General features: G+C 33.5%; 1 protein-coding gene across 1 annotated transcript; it reads right to left on the reverse strand.

The window, feature by feature from the left end:
* Positions 1-9,162: 9,162 nt before the first annotated feature.
* On the reverse strand, positions 9,163-18,468 carry LOC145604633 (E3 ubiquitin-protein ligase DA2L-like). Its single transcript, XM_081660537.1, has 8 exons — positions 18,131-18,468; positions 17,471-17,854; positions 16,788-16,839; positions 16,641-16,686; positions 16,435-16,516; positions 16,074-16,303; positions 11,889-11,955; positions 9,163-10,404 (listed from the first exon to the last, which is right to left on the reverse strand). Exons 2-8 carry the CDS (start codon positions 17,663-17,665, stop codon positions 9,505-9,507), a joined length of 1,572 nt encoding a protein of 523 aa, XP_081516663.1. The 5' UTR covers positions 17,666-17,854; positions 18,131-18,468; the 3' UTR covers positions 9,163-9,504.
* Positions 18,469-19,351: the final 883 nt, after the last annotated feature.

The raw sequence follows: 19,351 nt of genomic DNA on the forward strand, positions 1-19,351 counted from the left end.
AATTATGCACGTTTGTTATTATTGAATTTTATGCTGATAATACCAATTCAAAATAGTTATGACTTCAATTTTATACCTAGCTATACCAATGTCAAGATTAGTGACACTTAGACTTGATTTATAAAAAAAAAAATAAAAAAAAAAAGGGTCTATGAGGTTTTATTTTTAAAAATAAAATTCTAAGGATAGTACTTGCGCGTGCTGCGTTATTATTGATACAACTTTTAAGAGTAGAAAATAAAGTGTGTGTATATATATATATATATATATACATACAGTGGCGGACCCAGCCTTGGTCCTGCTGGGTCACGTGACCTAGCAAAAAAAAATTTTTTTTTTTTTTTTTTTTTTTTCAAAATGGCACCTATTTGAAAATAAGATTTAAACATTATTTTTGGTTATAACTTAACAATATAATCTTGTAGCATAGTGGTTGAAGGGATTGAGACAAAGCCCAATTTGCAAGGGCTCAGCCACAAAGGTCTTGAGTTCGAGCCTTATTACTTGCAATTTTTGTATTCCATTTATCTTTTTGTTTTGTTTTTTTTTTGTTCCCTCCTTCCTATGTATGGTTACGTGATTTATTGATTTTCATGTGATTATTTGAATTTTTTCCTTCTTTTTTCATTTAATTCATTGTAGTAGCATTAGCTAGAAATAGAATTTTTTTTTTTTTGTTTTCCTTTTGAAATGATTATGAACTTATGAATATTTGATTATCATGTGATTAATTTGATTATCCTTCAATGTTGTTATGTTTTGTATTGTTAAGACATTACATTAAGTGGTTTTTCTAATTTGTGTTGTATATATTATGTTTGTATAATTAAATTGGGTATTGTGACTTAATTGGGTATAATATTCTAAAAACCACGTGGGTATAGAATAGACAAGTTGCAAAAAGATTGAATTAATCTATTTTTGACAATATTGGGTTTTGGAATTAAATTAAAATTGTGACTTAATTTTCATAAAAAACATATGATATAACAAGTTTCTTTAGTCCCAAGCATCCTCCTCCTCCACAAAATCTTCTATCACAAAATTCATCCACCTCCGGTATGCGGTCCATGAGTGATAATCGATACAGGTGACAGTGACCCAGCACCTTAAAAATCCTGGATCCGCCACTGTATATATATATATATATATATATATATATATATATATATATATATATATATATATATATATATATACTCCCTCCGTCCCAAAAAGAACGACCCATTTGGGTTGATTACGCGGGTATTAAGGAAGTTAAGTAAAAGAAGTAAAAATATACTGGAAAGTTAAATTTACATGGGGTTTGTAAAAAAATAGAGAGAGAAAGTAATAAAATAACATGGAAAATCAAATTTTTATATGGGGAAGCTAATTTTGCACAAATATTGTAGCATATTGGTGGGTGTTTTAATGCAAATGGGTCATTCTTTTTGGGACAAAGTTTTGACTAAATGGGTCGTTCTTTTTGGGACGGAGGGAGTAATATGTGTGTGTGTGTGTGTGTTAACAAAATGATTTTATTTTTAATTGAGTTAAACATTATAACAAAAGTAACAAAATTGGAAGAAAAAAAAGTTAATACTATTATTGAAAACTAAGATAATATAGAGAAGTATTGTTTAATAATATTTACATAATATAGGTTTATTTTTTTTCAAAAATAATACCTAATATAAAATACTAAGTATATGTAAAAAAAATATTTGTTGGGTTTATATGGAGAATTATTATTAGAATTGTTAAGAAAACTGGGAGAAAGATATTTTGAATAATTATAAAATTATTTCCTTAAAGAATTTGCGTATAAATGGGAAGTAAAATGAGCGGGAAATTTTTTGGCAAATACAAGGTTGTCTGCCAGATAAATGAATTTTTGTTAATCTGGTGGCATTTCGGTAAATATATTGAAAAAGTTTGGTCATTTATTCAATACTTTTGGTGAGCTGTCCAATTACTGTTTGCAACTTGCATTTACTGTTTGGTGAGTAAATTACACATGTACCCCTCAACTAGAACATGAAAAGACGCATGTACCCCTCCACTAGTATTTGAAAAGACGATTGTGCCCCAAATAAACAAATTTTGCACAACTCGAAAATTTTTAACCAGGAGATGACATGTATCATTCCTGATTTCGCTTTTAGTATATAGTTATTGATGAGGTACTTACAAAATATTTTTGCATTTTTTTGAGCTTAATTTGGATCTTTAGGAACTAAACTAACCATGTAACCTTATCTGAACAATTTTCATGGCTAAAAATATTAATGAAATGCAAACCAATACATTTCTAAGTTAACATCACAATAAGGCCCTCAATTTTTAGATTTTTCACTCTTTAGGTACCCAATTTATTTTTTTCACTCTTTGGTTACTCTAACCCAAAATCCGGTCAACTAACTCACCTCTAACTCATCGTTAACTATAGGTAATTAAATACTAATTAAATTTAATAAATAAATGCATTAATTAAAGTAATTTGTTTTCAAAAAAAAAAATAGTCGTTGGAGGCTATCAAAACGAGTTTACAACAACCAAAAAAAAGCCATAAAAAAATCCTTGCAAACCAAAAAAATAAATAAAAAAAAAAAATCACTGCAAGAATTCCAGAAAAATCAGCCCAGCTTGCTCCCTTCTATGTTGAAGACCTGCAAAGAGCAAAGTGAAATTAGGATTATGGACTTCTGCCACTATAACAAAAGAGTGTTGCATAGAGTTTCAAGAACAACCAAACATCCATTACTCCATTCATGAGGTTCAAGATATCTGAGAATTACAAACGCTTCAATGGATGCAATTGTTTTGAATAGGTTGATGACATGCCTCATCCAATAGAATCTATAATAATAATAATAATAATAATAATAATAATAATAATAATAATAATAATAATAATAATAATAATAATAATAATAATAATGATAATGATTATCGCTGTGTGTTGTCCTATAGGTTGGGTGTTCCATTGTTCTCTATCTCGACGTTGTGCTCTGCTTGTTCGAGGGTTTTTGCTGGAGATATTTTCGGTGATCACGCGGTGTCTTGTGCTGGTATTGTGGGTATTAAACATCGACATAATGTTGTTCGGGATACCCTTGTTGATGTTTGCTATCGTTCTGGGATTTCAGCGAGAAAAGAGGTTGACATTGGGTTGGCTGGAGGGAACGACGAGGCCCTCAGACCTGCAGATGTGTTACTTTATTCATGGGATCGTGGTCGCGATGTCTGTGTTGATATGACAGGGTCTTCTCCTTTGACACAGTCAGGGCTATCTGACTTCATTCCTGAGCGGGTTGTGGTTGATGCAGCTGCGCTCATCGGAAGCGGGTTAAGTATGAAGCTCGATGTCAGGCGTTTGGATATGGTTTCATTCCCTTCTCCTTTTCTTCGCTTGGGGAATTAGAGAAAGAGGCTGTTGCGTTACTGAAGCGGATTCAAAGGTTCTCGACGACGCAAGACATTGGGGCTCGTGTTGCAGCTCATATCTTCACTAGGGTAGGATTTGCAATAGCTAGAGGAGTGGGGGCCCAGATTGTATCTCGGCTTCCCACTAATCTGGTGTAGGTTGTATGACTTTTGTTTTTGAGATAATAATAATAATAATAATGATAATGATAATAATAATAATAATAATAATAATAAGTATTAAAAGGTGTCTCTAAAGAAGTTTAGGTGTCACGTGGCGCTCTCCTCAAGGCTTTCCTAAAGAAGTTTAGGTGCTACGTGGCGCTCTCCTCAAGGCGTTTCTAAAGAAGTTCAGGTGACATGTGGTATTCTCCTCATTTAATCTGATTTTTACTCCATATCTAAAAATATGGTTCTTACAAGATTTGAACCCACGACCTCAAGTTTAATTCCAGCGAGTTAGCCACTAAGCTATTACCATATTAGATGTCATTTAATAAAAATTAAATATTGATAGAGATTTTTATCATGGAAATAATGCAATAACTCGGGGCATTGCCCGGGCCTAACACTAGTTGAGGAGTGAAATGGTGGTGATGATTAACCGCAAAATGAAAATGGAACGGGACATGCTCAATTTGAAGAAGAAGATTCAATACCAAAGCTTTGTTATCATTTTGCTAATTAGTATTGTTATTGGATTGAGTGTGTGGGGGTGTACCTTCATAGTCTTGTAATTGTTTCAGTTAAAGTATTTGTTGCTGAATTAGGGGTTTTCCTTTTAGCTTGTATTTGTTACTCATTGAATATGTAATTAATTAATTAATTAACTTGACTGAATTAAGAAGCAAATTTTTAACTTTATATGACTTGTACATACCCCTGACTGTCTCTTAAATCCATTTGGGTAGGTGTAAAAACCAATATCTCTGCTTTTTGGCTACTTGCAATCTGTTCCCTAGCAGTTAATACCTCTACGTCCTCATTATCACTCCCTTCATCATCATAATCAATCAATCTCATCCACAACAGGTATAGGTTCTCTAGGTTCTGGTGCTTGGTTTGTACCTCCCACCACAGGGTTGGCTCTACCTAATAATGAGGTGAATGTGCCCCTCCCATTAAGTTCATCTTCACTGTCTTCCTCATGTTCCACAAAAAAAATCCATAACTCTATAAATGTGCAGCAAGCTCAAAAACTTCATAAATGTGGCATCATCATAACTTCAGAACCTCACTCCAACATCAACCTTCTTCAATGGATCATAATAGTGTAACTTACTAATGTCATCATACACTAGAATATGTGAATTTCTTAAAATATGTAGTATTCAAATCAGCAGGTAGTTCATCAAAGATCTTAGTGGTCCCACCAACACAAACAAGGGTTGGAGTCTCTTCCCATGACCCTCCATAGTGTACAATTACAGACATAGGAATGTCTTTCATCTACAATAATGATGCATATAATTAACAAAAAGTAAACAACATTTATCTTTAAACTAGTAAACACATATATAAATCCAAAACTAGTGTGTAGTCCGGGCGTTGCACCGGTTGCTACTTTAATTAGACCTTGTGATTATCAATTATATACAATTATTTTCATATTTATATGATTGGCTTAGATGGTTAAGTAACTATCTTTCTTATAAAACGTTGGGTGTTCAAATCTCATTATCATCATTTTTTTATATGAAACAATATTCTAGTTGATTGAGTAGTGATGATGTGGCATAATGAGAGATGGAGTAGGTGACGTGGCATGGTCTACGTGGCACAGAGACGTTCTTAGTAACGCCTTTTAATAGATTAGTATAGATATAGATATGATCAGTTCATTACTTGTCAAATGCTTATAATTAGATAATGTTAATGTGATGACAAAGTGACCTAAATTACATGACAATTACCCTAAAGCACAATGTCATCCAACACATTGACATACAATCGAAAGTCACCTAAATACAATCAAATGTGCCCTAAATACTTGTTAGGATCTAAATACATCAATTCATAATAATAATAATAATAATAATAATAATAATAATAATAATAATAACAATAATAATAATAAATAATAAATAATAAATAAATAAATAAATAGGCTTCCTAACATGTTGACAAAATAAATCCCTTAGCCTTCTAAAAATAACTTCAAGGGACTATCCAATCCTACTTACAAGTTACAACCTAGGACCTAATCAACCTATCTTAACCACCATGTTAACACATTGTAAAACACTTCATCATCATTGTTCTTCCACACCTTCCTCCAATGGCTACAAGTCTGTGAAACAGCAACAGAGCTTTTGTTGTCCAATTAGGGGAATACATGCACTAACATAACGTCATCCATAGAGAGCACTGGATGAGCACTTTGAAGACCAAAACAAGGGGCTACATGTTCTTCAATATTATCAGTTTCAATTTATGCACCTCGCTCAGCCATTTTTCACTATACAGATTAAACTGACCATGATCTAAAGTAAAGGACTTGAAATTGACAAAAAAACAACCATATTTGCCACATGCACCCATCAAATGTTCGAGCAACACATCCCCTGTTTTGTGACGGAAAAATTTATTTTTGATAAAACCATAGCGCAATTTCTTCAACAATTACCCACAATTCAATAACATCAATCACAAAAAGCAGCAACATACTACATCAGAAGCACAAATCGAAAAAACAACAAACAGAATCACCATTGCTATTTCATTTTCATCCAAAAACCAAAAACCCTAACTCGCAAATTTACACTACTAGGTTAGGTCCCGTGCCATGCACGGTTATTGACAAAAAAATTATGTACGTATATACTTATCAGTGATCATATATGTACGTATATCTCGTTTTTAGTCATTAATTTTTGTACGTATATCTCGTTTTTAGTCATTAATTTTTGTCTATCTCAATTGTATCCTTGAAACGGATATTGTGTTTGCCACATAAAAACTTACAGTGGAAGATTGTATTTTTTAAAAATATTTACAAAGATTATATTTTGCTATTCTATTTTCCATATTAATTAGTTAATTGAATGTGAATATTAAAAAAAAAGTAAATATCATTTCTATTTATATAGTAATTAAATTTTACAAAAATTTCCTTAAATAAATATTCTATTAATTTTTTTTTTTTAAAAAATACTAAGGACACACCAGAAACTGACATGTGTCATTGATGGTGTGTCTTTTAGTATATATTACTGATATTGATTGATTCAAACACCATAAAAAATTCAAAAAAAAAGGGAAGAAAACAACAAATAGATTACTGGAGAATAATATATACCTCAAAAAATAGCTACAATTCTTGTCTTTTTCCCCAAATTTGGCTACAATCCAAACACTAAACCACACCAAACCTTGCTGACACTTTTCCAGAAAAGAAAAAGAATATTTTTTTTGGTGGACCCCACAACTTCTTGCGTGAAAATTGGTGTTGAGGTGTTAATTTTAACCCAATGTACTCAATTTTTAACCAAAGGTACTCAATTCTTTTAGGTGATTTTATTTTTTTGGCTAGAAAAAGGGTATGAGTACCCGGAAAGAAAAAAAAAGGGGGTATTCAAACAGTGAAAAAATTAAAAATTGAGGGCCCAATTATTTAGTTAACTCTACATTTCTTAACACGCAAAACTAGGCATTTACGTTTTTTTGTTGATTCCATGTTTAATTCGGACTCTTAAAAACTAAAATGACCCCAAAACCTTAACGTAATATTTTCGGCGCACAAAACAATAAAAAAAATAATAAATCAGTTGACCAGTGGGCCCCACTAATGGTTCTTTGACAGATGCTGTTAGTGGGTACCAAAATTTATACTTTTAAATTTTGAAGGTATACTAGTAAAATAAAAATAAATTTGAAAATTAGATTGGTACCAAAAATCAAAATAGGGTAATCTGTTGGTATCAAAAGTAAAAAATTTCTATCCCCTCAAAAAAAAGGTAAAATTTTTTCTAAAATTAAGAAAAAAGTGAAAAGGTGATACACCAAAATTGCTGGAGTGATACTAACAAATAAGAGAAGGAAAAAAATACGAAGTAAATATGAGAAATTTTAAATGGAGAAATAGTGAACATTGATGAACTGTAAATTTTACATTTACACGGCTTTATACAGTGGCGGAACCAGAAAATTTTCATTAGGGACAATACATAAGATTTTAATCCCCTTGAAATATATATGGAAAATTTATGCTAAATATGTGTGAATTTTTTGTGTAAATTTCTCTAAAAAATAAATTGGCTGGAAAATTACAAAATAGAGCCTTTCTAAGCCAGTACATAGCCCACTATCAAATTTTGTGGATGAAAGAATTTTAAAAAATGATAAAAGCAAGAGTCAAACACTCAACTACACTACAATAATGGATTCACACGTGTTCTATGCTCAACCAACTGAGCTAACCACCACAAATGAATTTATATGTATGAAAATTAATTTTTATAGAAAATCAAGGGGGTGGCCATTGCCTACCCCAGCCCCCCTTGATTCCGCCCCTAGCTTCATATATATAGTCATGGGCAAGGCATGGTACAATAATATCTCATATGTAACATATGTGTTCACAAGCTTTGTATGTATTTGAGCATAGTATAATCAACTTACTGGGCATTCGCATGAGATCTATTTTCCCAACAGGGGGACAATTGTAGTTATCAAATACAAAGTATTTACAAGGGTTGTTAGGGTATTTGGCGAATGAACACAAATGACAAGTGATAAAGCATGAATAAAGGCAAATGGTGCAATTTAAAAAAAAAAAAAAAAAACAACATAGAAGGTTTTTTTTTTTTTTTTTCGTAACTAACAAACTATACAAGATTGGTCAAAATTGTGCATTGGCATACATATCACGGTATAAATAAATGTTATACTTATTTAAAACATAGAGTACCTAGAGCACGAAAAAAAAAACCTTCTTAAAAAAAAAAGAGAGTACTTTTATAGTCATCTCAATCTCAATATATACACTAGATCACTAATCCATTTCTTTGAACGACTACTATTGTGCTATTTGTACTTGCACCATATCAGGTTACAACTATTTTTCAATTTGACCCGTTTGGTTTGATGCAAAATGTTTACATGGAAAAAAATATATATACAAGTTTTTTTTTTTTTTTTCAATTTTCTTTATTTAGTTTGTTAAGGTACGAAAAACAATTTTTACAATGATGAAAATTTACAACTTTGATAGAAAGCATTTTCCTTTACAAAACAAGAGAAGCCACATCTTCCTCCTTACCTTTTTTTTAACTTTCCTTTCATCCATCCTCACATTTTCACTTTTTTTTTTATTTATTTATTATTTATTTATTTCTTTCTTTAACTTTTCTTTTATACAATCAAACAAAGAAAAACTAATTTGCAATTGTACTTTGCCTTGAGAATATATTTTACACTAAAAACATATCACATCAAACCAATTGGGGCCTTCATGAGTTCATGGCAATCTTTATTAACTTGCACCTGATTCAAGTTGTATTAGTAAAAATTCATTAGAGTTGATTCATGTTAACACCACCACCTGTGACTTGAGTAACGGTTGCCAAAGAAAAAACTGAGCTGTTGACTCTTCAAATGAAATCTAGCACCTGTGACTTGAGTAACGGTTGCCAAAGAAAAAACTGAGCTGTTGACTCTTCAAATGAAATCTAGCACCTGTGACTTGAGTAACGGTTGCCTAATTTGCATCAGAAGCTTGCTTGAGAGTTGAGACACAGAAATCTTAGCCAGGTCTACATTGCAAGACCAGATTGCCTAAACAATCAATCATACACCTCGAAAACGACTTACAACATTATTTATTAACTGCAAAGAAAAGAAAAGGAAAAGGGGGGAGGGGGAGAATCATGAGGCACATTAATCATTTCAAATACCATAAAACCCAACAAACCTATCACTCGCTGAAATCTGCTCTTCAGTTTAACTAATACATACGTGTGTGAAGATTAAAATGGGGAGGATAATGAGCTCTTTTTTTTTTTTTTTGTTTTTTGCATTTTTGTTGATGGAAGCAGGACAGCCGGGGCAGAGATGGGGGAGTGGAGAGATAACAGGATACAATCGTGATTACTAAACCTAGTGCCATGCAACTCCCTGAGCACTAGTCCTAGCTCGAGCCTCAGCTAGCGAAACTGCCATGGCCAACATCATCTGTTCCTCGAAACTTTCTGGAACTATGGGGGCTGGGATCGAAGACTGGAAGCCACTATCTGTAACAAATGGTGGTGGTGGGGGTGGTGGTGGAGGGAGTAGGTACTCAACATGATCTTCTTCCCCATCTGAACAGCCACTGCTCGTTCCGACTACATAAGGAGGTAGAGGTGGTGATGGTAGTGTCTGTGAAGCGACTTGAATGTCCTCATTCGACTCATCAGAGCTAGCATAAGTGGTCCCTGCCTCAGCAACCTCTGAGCCACGGTCAAACTCCCACTCTTCTGCTACCATCCTTCGATCATGCAAATTCTTGGACGAGGCTCTCCCAAAAGAGTACTTTCTTTGGATACTTTTTCCCCTCTTGGAGTTCCACCTATGATGCATTAGTGGCGGAGGTGGTGGTGGTGGCATTATAATAGCCTCACCTTCAGAGTCATCTGAGTCAACATAGCTAGTCCCCACTTCGGTAACCTCTAATGCGGGACCAACCTCACACCCTTCAGCTATCATCCTTGAATTACAAATTTCCTTATTATAAGAGCTTTCTGCATGTCTTCTCTGAGTCTTCTTCATCCTCTTTGAACTCCTGCTACTGCTCGGAATCATGTCTAACCGTGATACAGGTTCGCTATAATTGGTGGAAGATTCTCCAGTAGATTGCTGGCGCTCGGCAAGGGCTGCAATTGCACAAGCAAGACCACCAGAAGGGGATGACGATGATCCAGCTACTGGTGCTGTCATTGGTGACATGTGGCGATCTTCAACTGTATATTGCTCAGGAACAGCATCATTAGAAGGTGAATATTCTGCTCTTCCATTCTCCTAGATTAACATGAGGAAAAGGCAAACAGTACAGAAGACAAAGATCAGAAGGTGTGAAGATAGACAAAGATCAGCAGGTGTAAAGATAAACAAAGTTCTTTGAATCAACCGAATACTAGTTTAGGGATCAGGGTTTGATAACGATCAAGCTTTTACATTGGAAAAGAATCAGTCTCACTGAATAAAAACCTTTATCTCCTAGCACCCTCCTCCACCTGTTTCGTCAACAATCCAACAAGAGTAGCGCATAATTGTTAAAGGATAAGACAGCACAAATATAACCCCTTTTCTCAAAGCCTCATGTGAGCAGCCAGGTTTTGATCACTAATATGCTATAACGGACTGATCAAGGCATTTCAGTTGAGATAAAAGGCAGAAATGTTTCAATTTTCACCTGTGTTTGTGTCTGTGTGTGTATCAGATGCTCTAAAGTCTATATATTACTCCTGCAGTTCCTTTTTATTCTTTACATTTTGACTTTTAAGGTCAACTATTATAATCTTTGACTATAAAAAATTAAAACTACAAACATCAAAACCTTATCATGTGGATCTTTTTTAGGTACAGCTTGAAATAAATTGTAAAAATAGGTTTTTGATTCATAGCTTATTGAATGTATTTGTGGTCAAAGGTGTGAATTGGAGACCATAAAATTCAAAGTGTAAAAATTAAGGATAGAAGGATATCCAGAGTAAAAATAAATAAGAAAAATAAAAATGGAATAAATATAAACAATAAAAAGATAAACCTCAAAACAGACGATAGAAGAATAAGATTGTTGAATCACCAAGGAAGCGTCAACCAGACAAATGAGAGTCATACACACAAAGATACACACGCAAACGCTTGCACATGCATAATTTTGGTTGAATAATAAGTCCAGGAACTTCCATGTATTTATATACTGAAGAATTCATCTAATAATATTCTTGACTTCTTGAGTCTTCTCCCAAGACATGTAAATATAATAATTTCTACAAATTTACAGAGCATAGAGATAACTAAGCGCATCAACAACCCTTTATGAGGCAAAAATAATTGATTCAGCAAGTAAATAACCTTTTTCAATCATATGTTCATATGAATAAAATAAATAGTCACATCAAAATGAGCAAAAATATCCTATGCATAAAAGTTCCAACTGAAAGTTTACCTAGAGTCCACAAAGGGGGAACCCATCAACAAAAAGCTACTGACTTTATATCGAAAATGCCACTATTTTAGAGTTTACCTTTGAGAAAATTAGGCAACCTGATTCTTGTAAAAAAAATTCACACAAGGAATCAGATTTTTCATTTTGAGATCTTTGTGTGTTTTCAATAAGAATCATAAAAGCTGGAATAATTCCTGAAAAATTTAGGTGGGCTTCTTTGTATAAAAGAAGATGAATATATTAGATTATTGCATCTATGTATATAATATAAGAAAACGAAAATATTAAATTATTGCATCCATTTCTTAATACTTGAAGGTTCAATTATTACCTGTATAGAAAGCCAGATAGCTTCCATAACCATAATATCTTCAAGATCCAGGTCAAATTCATCATCCCTGCATCAAGAACAGCATATTAGCAAGATTTATAAGGCTAGAAGAGTTGGATATTGATACTGAATCAATTTTTAAGCAGAAGCAAACTGGAAAAACATCCCAACACTACCACAATATTACTACAAAGAAAATAAGATTCGAGAACACAAACTAAACCCCTATTTGCAAATAAGCAAAGTAATAAAAGTTCTAAACTTGAGACAGGTACCCTAAATAATGGCACAATGGACAACTGTTGACCGCACCACCAAGAAGAAAAGGAGCTGAATGAGAGTTAACTCATGGTTTTCAACAAATTTCAAGCGGTAACTACTATTTAAAGTATGATGTTCTGATATAAAGTGCTATAAAGGCCCCTACAACAAACAAGAAAACATTACAGAAGAAAAACAAATAAACAATGATGTTGATGGATACATGGCAAAGTAAACCCTATTGAATGGGTGCAGCTGGAGCCCAAATTGTTAATCACAATTGTCAGATATCATGTCAGAATAGCACCATATCTCAGGGATTTTTTTTTTTTTGGTTGGGGGGGGGGGGGGGGGGTTTGAACTTAAGGGAACACAAGAATTAATAAAATAAATTAATATAAAAACTATTTGACTTTTTGCACTATTCACCAATCAGCTTTGACCATATTTTATTTACTAATATACAACAAAATTTCCATGTATTAAAGGCCTTTCAAATTCCATGCATGTAATTAGGTTTAGGTATATGTATGTATGTGTGGTTACCAAATAACAAAGTCACTAATCTGAAATCGTAACTTCAGATCCTGGCAAACTCAGGAGTACAACAAAAACTGAAAAGGATAGAAAATAAGTCCAGCCAACACACCAAGGATCGAAAAGCATTGAGCAAAACAAATGGACGATTGCTGCTGGAGTAGTCGAACAGATCCAGAGCTCTGGCCATCAATATAGGCTGGCCTCTCCACCCTCACGCTTAAAACAAAAGCCCAAAAGTCTTCTTACATCTATGGTAGACCATCATAAATTGACAAAATCCGTGCTTTTTCTTTCAATCCTAGATCTTAAAAAATTTCAATTTTAACCATTCTATGAAAATCTTGAAAACAAATTTTCACCCAGATCTCTCCCTCCCCTATCACCGATCTCTGGTTTGTATGCACAGTAGTATCTGAGTGCAAATTACCATACCCAACCCTTATGACATAATTGAATTCGTGCTGGCCATATTTACATTGGTACACTGACAAATACACCGTGTTTGGGTAACATATCTACAGAGGCATGTGGAGGCTTTAGTTTTATCCAATAATGATAATGACAATCAAACAACATATCATCTATAACCCCCCCCCCCCCCCCCCCCAATCATCTATAAACTGAATTTGTACTAGGCCATATTTACGTAGGTACACTGAAAAATACACTGTGTTTGGGTAACATATCTACAGAGGCGTGTGGTGGCTTTAGTTAATCCAATAATCACAATTAAGATCAAATCCCAAAAAAAAAAAAGAGCTTAGAGGTAAAAAAAACATAGTAACTAGATGACTAGAGAGTAGAGACAGATTGATAGGACAGGACACATACTTTCACCTTGGCCCATATCTATAATTATATTTCTAATTAGGAAATTTAACACAATTAAATACTTGCTCCATTTTATTTACCAAACTAAGATTCCTAAAATAGAAATGTCATACTTCGTATTACTTTAACCATACTATACTTGGTAAGCTTTTAGTAGTCAGATTCACATATATTGCCCTTATACAGATGATGTGGGGAAAACAATTCAGTGCTCTCGGTGAGAAAGTAAACCATGTCACCATGTGCACCAACTACACTTCCTTTCTCCTCTCCTTAAATATTGATCCAAAGGCTACTGGTCACAGCAAATTAAACAAAATCATAAGGCTTTTCAGATCCATGCCTACTATTGTGGTCTGTATGCCAATTCAGTAGTCAGTACCCAAGCCTACTATAGATGTCCATGTACCAAAACAAATTACATACATTTTCATATTATCCTATAAAGAAGTCTGGAAAGTTCAAAAATTTTCGTAGGCAAGCTGTCATAATAACTTAAAAAGAAGAAAAGGAAATGAATCACCAGCTCTAAATAAGAACTGAAAATAGATTTACAAATTCAAAATTCGACAATGTTTGCGTTTAACAAGTAATTGAGCAGATGTTAAAAAACTTTTCATGGAGCCCATCGTAAGGCCAACATCACACAAATAGCAAGAGAAAGATAGTTCACTATGAAAGGTTAAAGATATTATGTCAGAAAACTTGAACAACCTTAAATCTGAACTACACATCCTGATCGACTATCAAAGTCCAATTCAAGCATATTATACTTTTCTCTACTTCAAGTTTTTCTTGACAGAAAATGACACAGATTACTAACTATGAATAAGTCCAAAACCAACAGTGTTCACTTGCACACCTTTGTACAATCATACATTTGAGATCTTTCAATTTTTGGAGGTATAACGCTAATAGATTATAATTCATATTACCTAACTATTCCAACATGATAGGGAGAAATCAATTCTCTTTGAAATTGCTACCCACCTATTGTAGGTGGGTATATTACCTAACTATTACTACAAAGAAACTGTAATTTTATATCCAGATACATGATACACCGTTTATTTCAGCAAGGAGTAACGACCTTCTACAATCCAAGTCAAATGTTAACAGAGATGTCAGAAGGAAAAGTTCACAATTAGGAATATAAGGACAGGTTCCCGTGATAAGAAAGTAGATACGAAAGGAACTCTGAAATGGAAATCAATCCTGTCATACATTTCATTTATACTCAATTAGTGAAGTAAATAATTGGAGAAAATTTGAAACCAATATTTGGACAGTTGCTCATGAAGAAGCTCAGTTCTCTTTATAAGTTACACTTGTCCCAACTAATTTTGCTCCACTTGTTGCAAGTATGAGTACTTAAGGACGGTAAGACTTCTTTATCACCATTATCATCAATATCTTGGATGGGATAGTTTTGGTCAAGCCATCAAGGTAACTTGCCAAACAGAGGTTTTATTCCTTCCCTCAGCATAAATTGCAAATACTTATGCAGGATCAATCCACTCTTCATACAAAAAGGTATAGCATCTCATGCAATTTATGCTTCCATGGAATTTTGTTATTACTATCCACGAACAAACTTCCTTAATATCACCTAGACGTCAAATCACTCAAAAAATAGTAGCAGCTGAATTTTTAATTTTTTTCCCGTGACACCGTATCAGTTTCTCTGGTAACAGTAGCAATGATAAAGCTACATAAATAACAGGTGACTTCCATTCCAAAACCGCCATCAAATCTTAACAAGAAAATCATATAAGAGCATCCTATATGAATTTATAAACATATTAGAAAATACATATGTATAATTTTGTCTATATTAAACATCCTTTGACAGAATTGGGACCATTAAAAAAAAAAAACTTATTCAAACAAATAACAAGAGACATGAAAGCATCTCGATGGGATTGGTTATCCACTCTTCCTCCATCTTAAATTATATGTTTGATTGAGTTAGGAGCATTTTCGCAATAATTTCCTTCTTCCATCTGAGAGTATTTGTACTCAACTACCTCATTTTAACTTGTAATACAGCTATACGTATTGCGAAAATGATTCCTAACAGATGAGAGATTCAATGGCCAGCCACTTTCTAATAAATTAATCTTACCGCATATTCCCACCAATAACCGCACTCCACTCAGCTGAATTTAGACTACTTTATAAATGTATATAACCAACCAACATTTAAATTAAACCAAGAAATCTTCACCTAAAAAACTACTAAAAAGCTTTTTCTTTGTCCTCTTAGGATTAGAAAGGCTTAGAGATGTTAGATACACTTTCCTAAGTATTCCTTATTACATTCCAAACTGCATAAGAAAGTATTGACAATAGAGAATAAAGCCAAAAAAGAAGGCAGCAAGATTTTTTCTAATAACCTATTTAATATCTACATATGAAGATCCTTTACTGGAGAGATAATAAGAAAACATATAACCATTTTGGACTTCAGAACAACAGGAAAAATTATCACAGGTAAGCATATAACTAGCTAAAACATAGTGCCCCAATTTAAGATGTCAATCAATGACGCACCTGCCATGTCTGGTATACTGGGGTTGTCTGAGGATTTGTGTACCACTTGAATCTTGAGAAGGGGCTGTTTCTTCACACTCTATACCACCAGATGTGCTACAACCAATATTTTCTGTCTGAGGCTCTCTATCTGAAGGGCTTGTTTCTTCTTTTCCATGTTGTCTTTCCTCTTCCTCTTCGATCTGCTGCTGCCGCATCCGAATCTTGGCTTCAATAACCTTCTGTTCTTCCTGTTAAAGTGTCCAACAGAAACATAAGCGCTTGTCTTCAGAATCAACTAGCAATTGGCAACTACTATAAGCACCAATCCTAGTAAAATGAGAAAAGAGTACGACAAGTATGTCACAAAAGCATGTCTTACTATTTGCTCCATTCCCCTCTCCTCCTTTGACTTTCCTCCCCTGTACTCCACAGCATAATTTGAAGTTTTACAGAACGGACATCTATATACAAGTTAAGGGAAGCCAAGTGTCTCAGCCTGATGAAACCATTCAGAAAATCCAATCCTATGTAAAGAATTTGACATTACAAACATAATAGAATAAGGGAAATCATAAAGAAGGATACTGAGTAGGTCTAGTTGAATTTGGATTCTTCATCTGTAGAAAACACTCTGCCAACAAATGAGACAGATAAGCCAAATACATTTGATATCCTAACCACCAACTTCCATTAAATGATACGAAAATATAAAAAGACTGTATTTACAGGTACCTGTACATATGCTTTTCATACAACATCTGGACCGGTTGAGAGTAGGATAATACTGCAAGAACAAAACAGTTTACTTAGAAATGTCAAAAATATTTTATGCTATAGTCAGTCTAAAATCCTTAAGAAATGGGGAAAAAGCAAGGGTAAATTTTCCACGAATAAAATTGAACAAATTTCCTTTATTTCAAAAACTAATCAATACATGAGAACATAGAGATAAAGGGCTGTAGACAGTCTACATCAACACTATTCCTTTTATAATAGCCTAACAGCATCACATTCTAGACAACAAGGAATTCCTCCTGTTCTCATGACACTACCAAAATTGATGCTAAATTCGTGACCTCCAAAAATCGAATATTTGAAACCTCACAACCTTGACACTCAGACATGTTTAGGACACTTAGACACTTCATGTTAGTTCAAAACCATGGACAATTTTCACAAAATAGCCAAGTCGGACCCTTGGAACATGGGTACCCGAGTCCGAGTAAACCAAGCTCACAACTTATCAAGCATATGAATCCAACATATACCTAAAAGAAATACATAGAAATATAACATGATTAAGCACATCATCCTCCCCCCTACCGGAATTCAATACTGCAACAACCATATGAAACCCAAAAAATACACACAGACAACACATTCATACAAATGACCAAAATAGAAACGATACAGACCAAAAAACAGATGGGGCATTCTTCAAACATGCCGCAATCACACTCGTCGCCTCCGGGATAGCACGGGGCAAGCTTCGATTCGAGTATAAGCTTCCTAAGCTTCTTATAATCAACATCTTTGATCTGATACAACCCTTGAGGCCGTGTATACTTCTCATCCACTACCTGTCGCCTCTTCCCCAGCTTATTCCCCATCAACCCAAAACTAAATTGGAAACAAAATCACAGTTTCTTCCTTTTAATTTCTCACCAACAAACAACGAAATCACTCCAATTAAACCAATCCAAAAACCCTAAATCTTATGCTATAAAATCCAACATTTTTACATTGTTTTTCAACTCGAAAAACTGAATTCACTATCAAACCCAACTCAGATGGCATCCCTGCAAACCAAAAAAAAAATCAAGAATCAAAACAAATTACAAACAAACATATATAAAATCAAAAACACCCCAAATCAAACTTGGGGATAGCTTAAAACACAATAAAATAAAAATCAAAAAAATACCCAGAATTGAAAAACAAAAGTAGAAGAATAATTTCCATTTTTAACTCGAAAATTAACCCAAAATCAAAAAACCCACATAAAAAAAGTAAGAAAAAATGGTAATAAAATAAAAACAAAAAAGAGAATAAAAAAGTGGGAAGAAGAAGCAAACCTGGAGGAGAGAGAAAAAGAGGGAAATAGGGGGAAGTGAAGCGGTGGAAGAAGATCAGATATTCGAAGTTTCGGAAATCTGAGAAGAAATAGAAGACAGAGAAAAATAGAGGAGAGAGAAAGTGAGGAAATTCTTTTTGTGTTAGAAGGTGGATTTGTTTGTTTGTTTGTTTTGTGCTCTGTGTTTTTCTGCTATAATACGACGATGGCAAGAGGAGAGAGAAAGAGGAGGAGAGAGAAAATGGTGAAAAAAGAAGAAGAGAAGAGAAGAGAAGAGAGGAGAAGCAAGGAAGCCTCGACACGAACGATTGAGTAGCAGACTAAGGAAGGAATCGTCTTAGGACAAAATGGATTTTTTGTTTATTGTTATTGTTTTTTATTTATCTTTTTGGTTTACCATCTCTTGACTTTTTCTATATAAATAAATTGATTAAATAAGGGTAATAATACGTAAGAAGAGTTACGAAGCAAGTAAATTGAGACGGAATAATTGCTTAGTAGGGGGTTATTTAACCTCTTTTCTCTACTTTTAAACGGTGACTTGTGTAGTTGGATTGATTGATATGTGAGAGGTGCTAATAGGATGATTGAGTAAATGGTGTCAATAGAATAAAAATAAATTATTTTTTTAAAAACTTTCATATAGCAGAGTGTGAGGTGTATGATACTGATTTTCTATAAGAATAATTTGTGAGCATTTTGTAGCAATTTGAATTCCAAGTTATATTGGTATTACTCCCTGCAAATATAAAGATTTAAGTATATCCTTTAATAATCAAGATAAGATTGTTGTTAGTAAACTTTATTAGTTTTGTAGTAAGTCATGGTAGGTTTGGTAGGAAATTTTCCTACGAATTATTGGGATAATTTATAATAAAGTTTTTTGATCGATTAAAAATAGTGTTTCATAAAATTGGCTTGATTTTGTAGAGCCATAGCCTAGTGGAAGACCTAAATATTATAATTTGACTTGAATTTGTTGGTGTTCTTAGACATAGCCAATTCTAGCTAATTTTATACTAGATTCCAACCACTCACCAAAATTGTATAGTTGGTCACTTACTATGATAAAGGCTTGAGCAAGCCCAATTCAAGACACCAACATAAAGTTGGTTGTGATAGAGATTATAGAAAGATAATCTTTGTCATAATTTGGGAGATTATCACTAGTACACTCCAACTTTTGGCTTTTACCTTTGATACACCTCCTTAAATTTTCACT

Source organism: Chenopodium album, chromosome 22, assembly GCF_948465745.1.
Source record: "Chenopodium album chromosome 22, dcCheAlbu1.1, whole genome shotgun sequence".
Lineage (NCBI taxonomy): Eukaryota > Viridiplantae > Streptophyta > Magnoliopsida > Caryophyllales > Amaranthaceae > Chenopodium > Chenopodium album.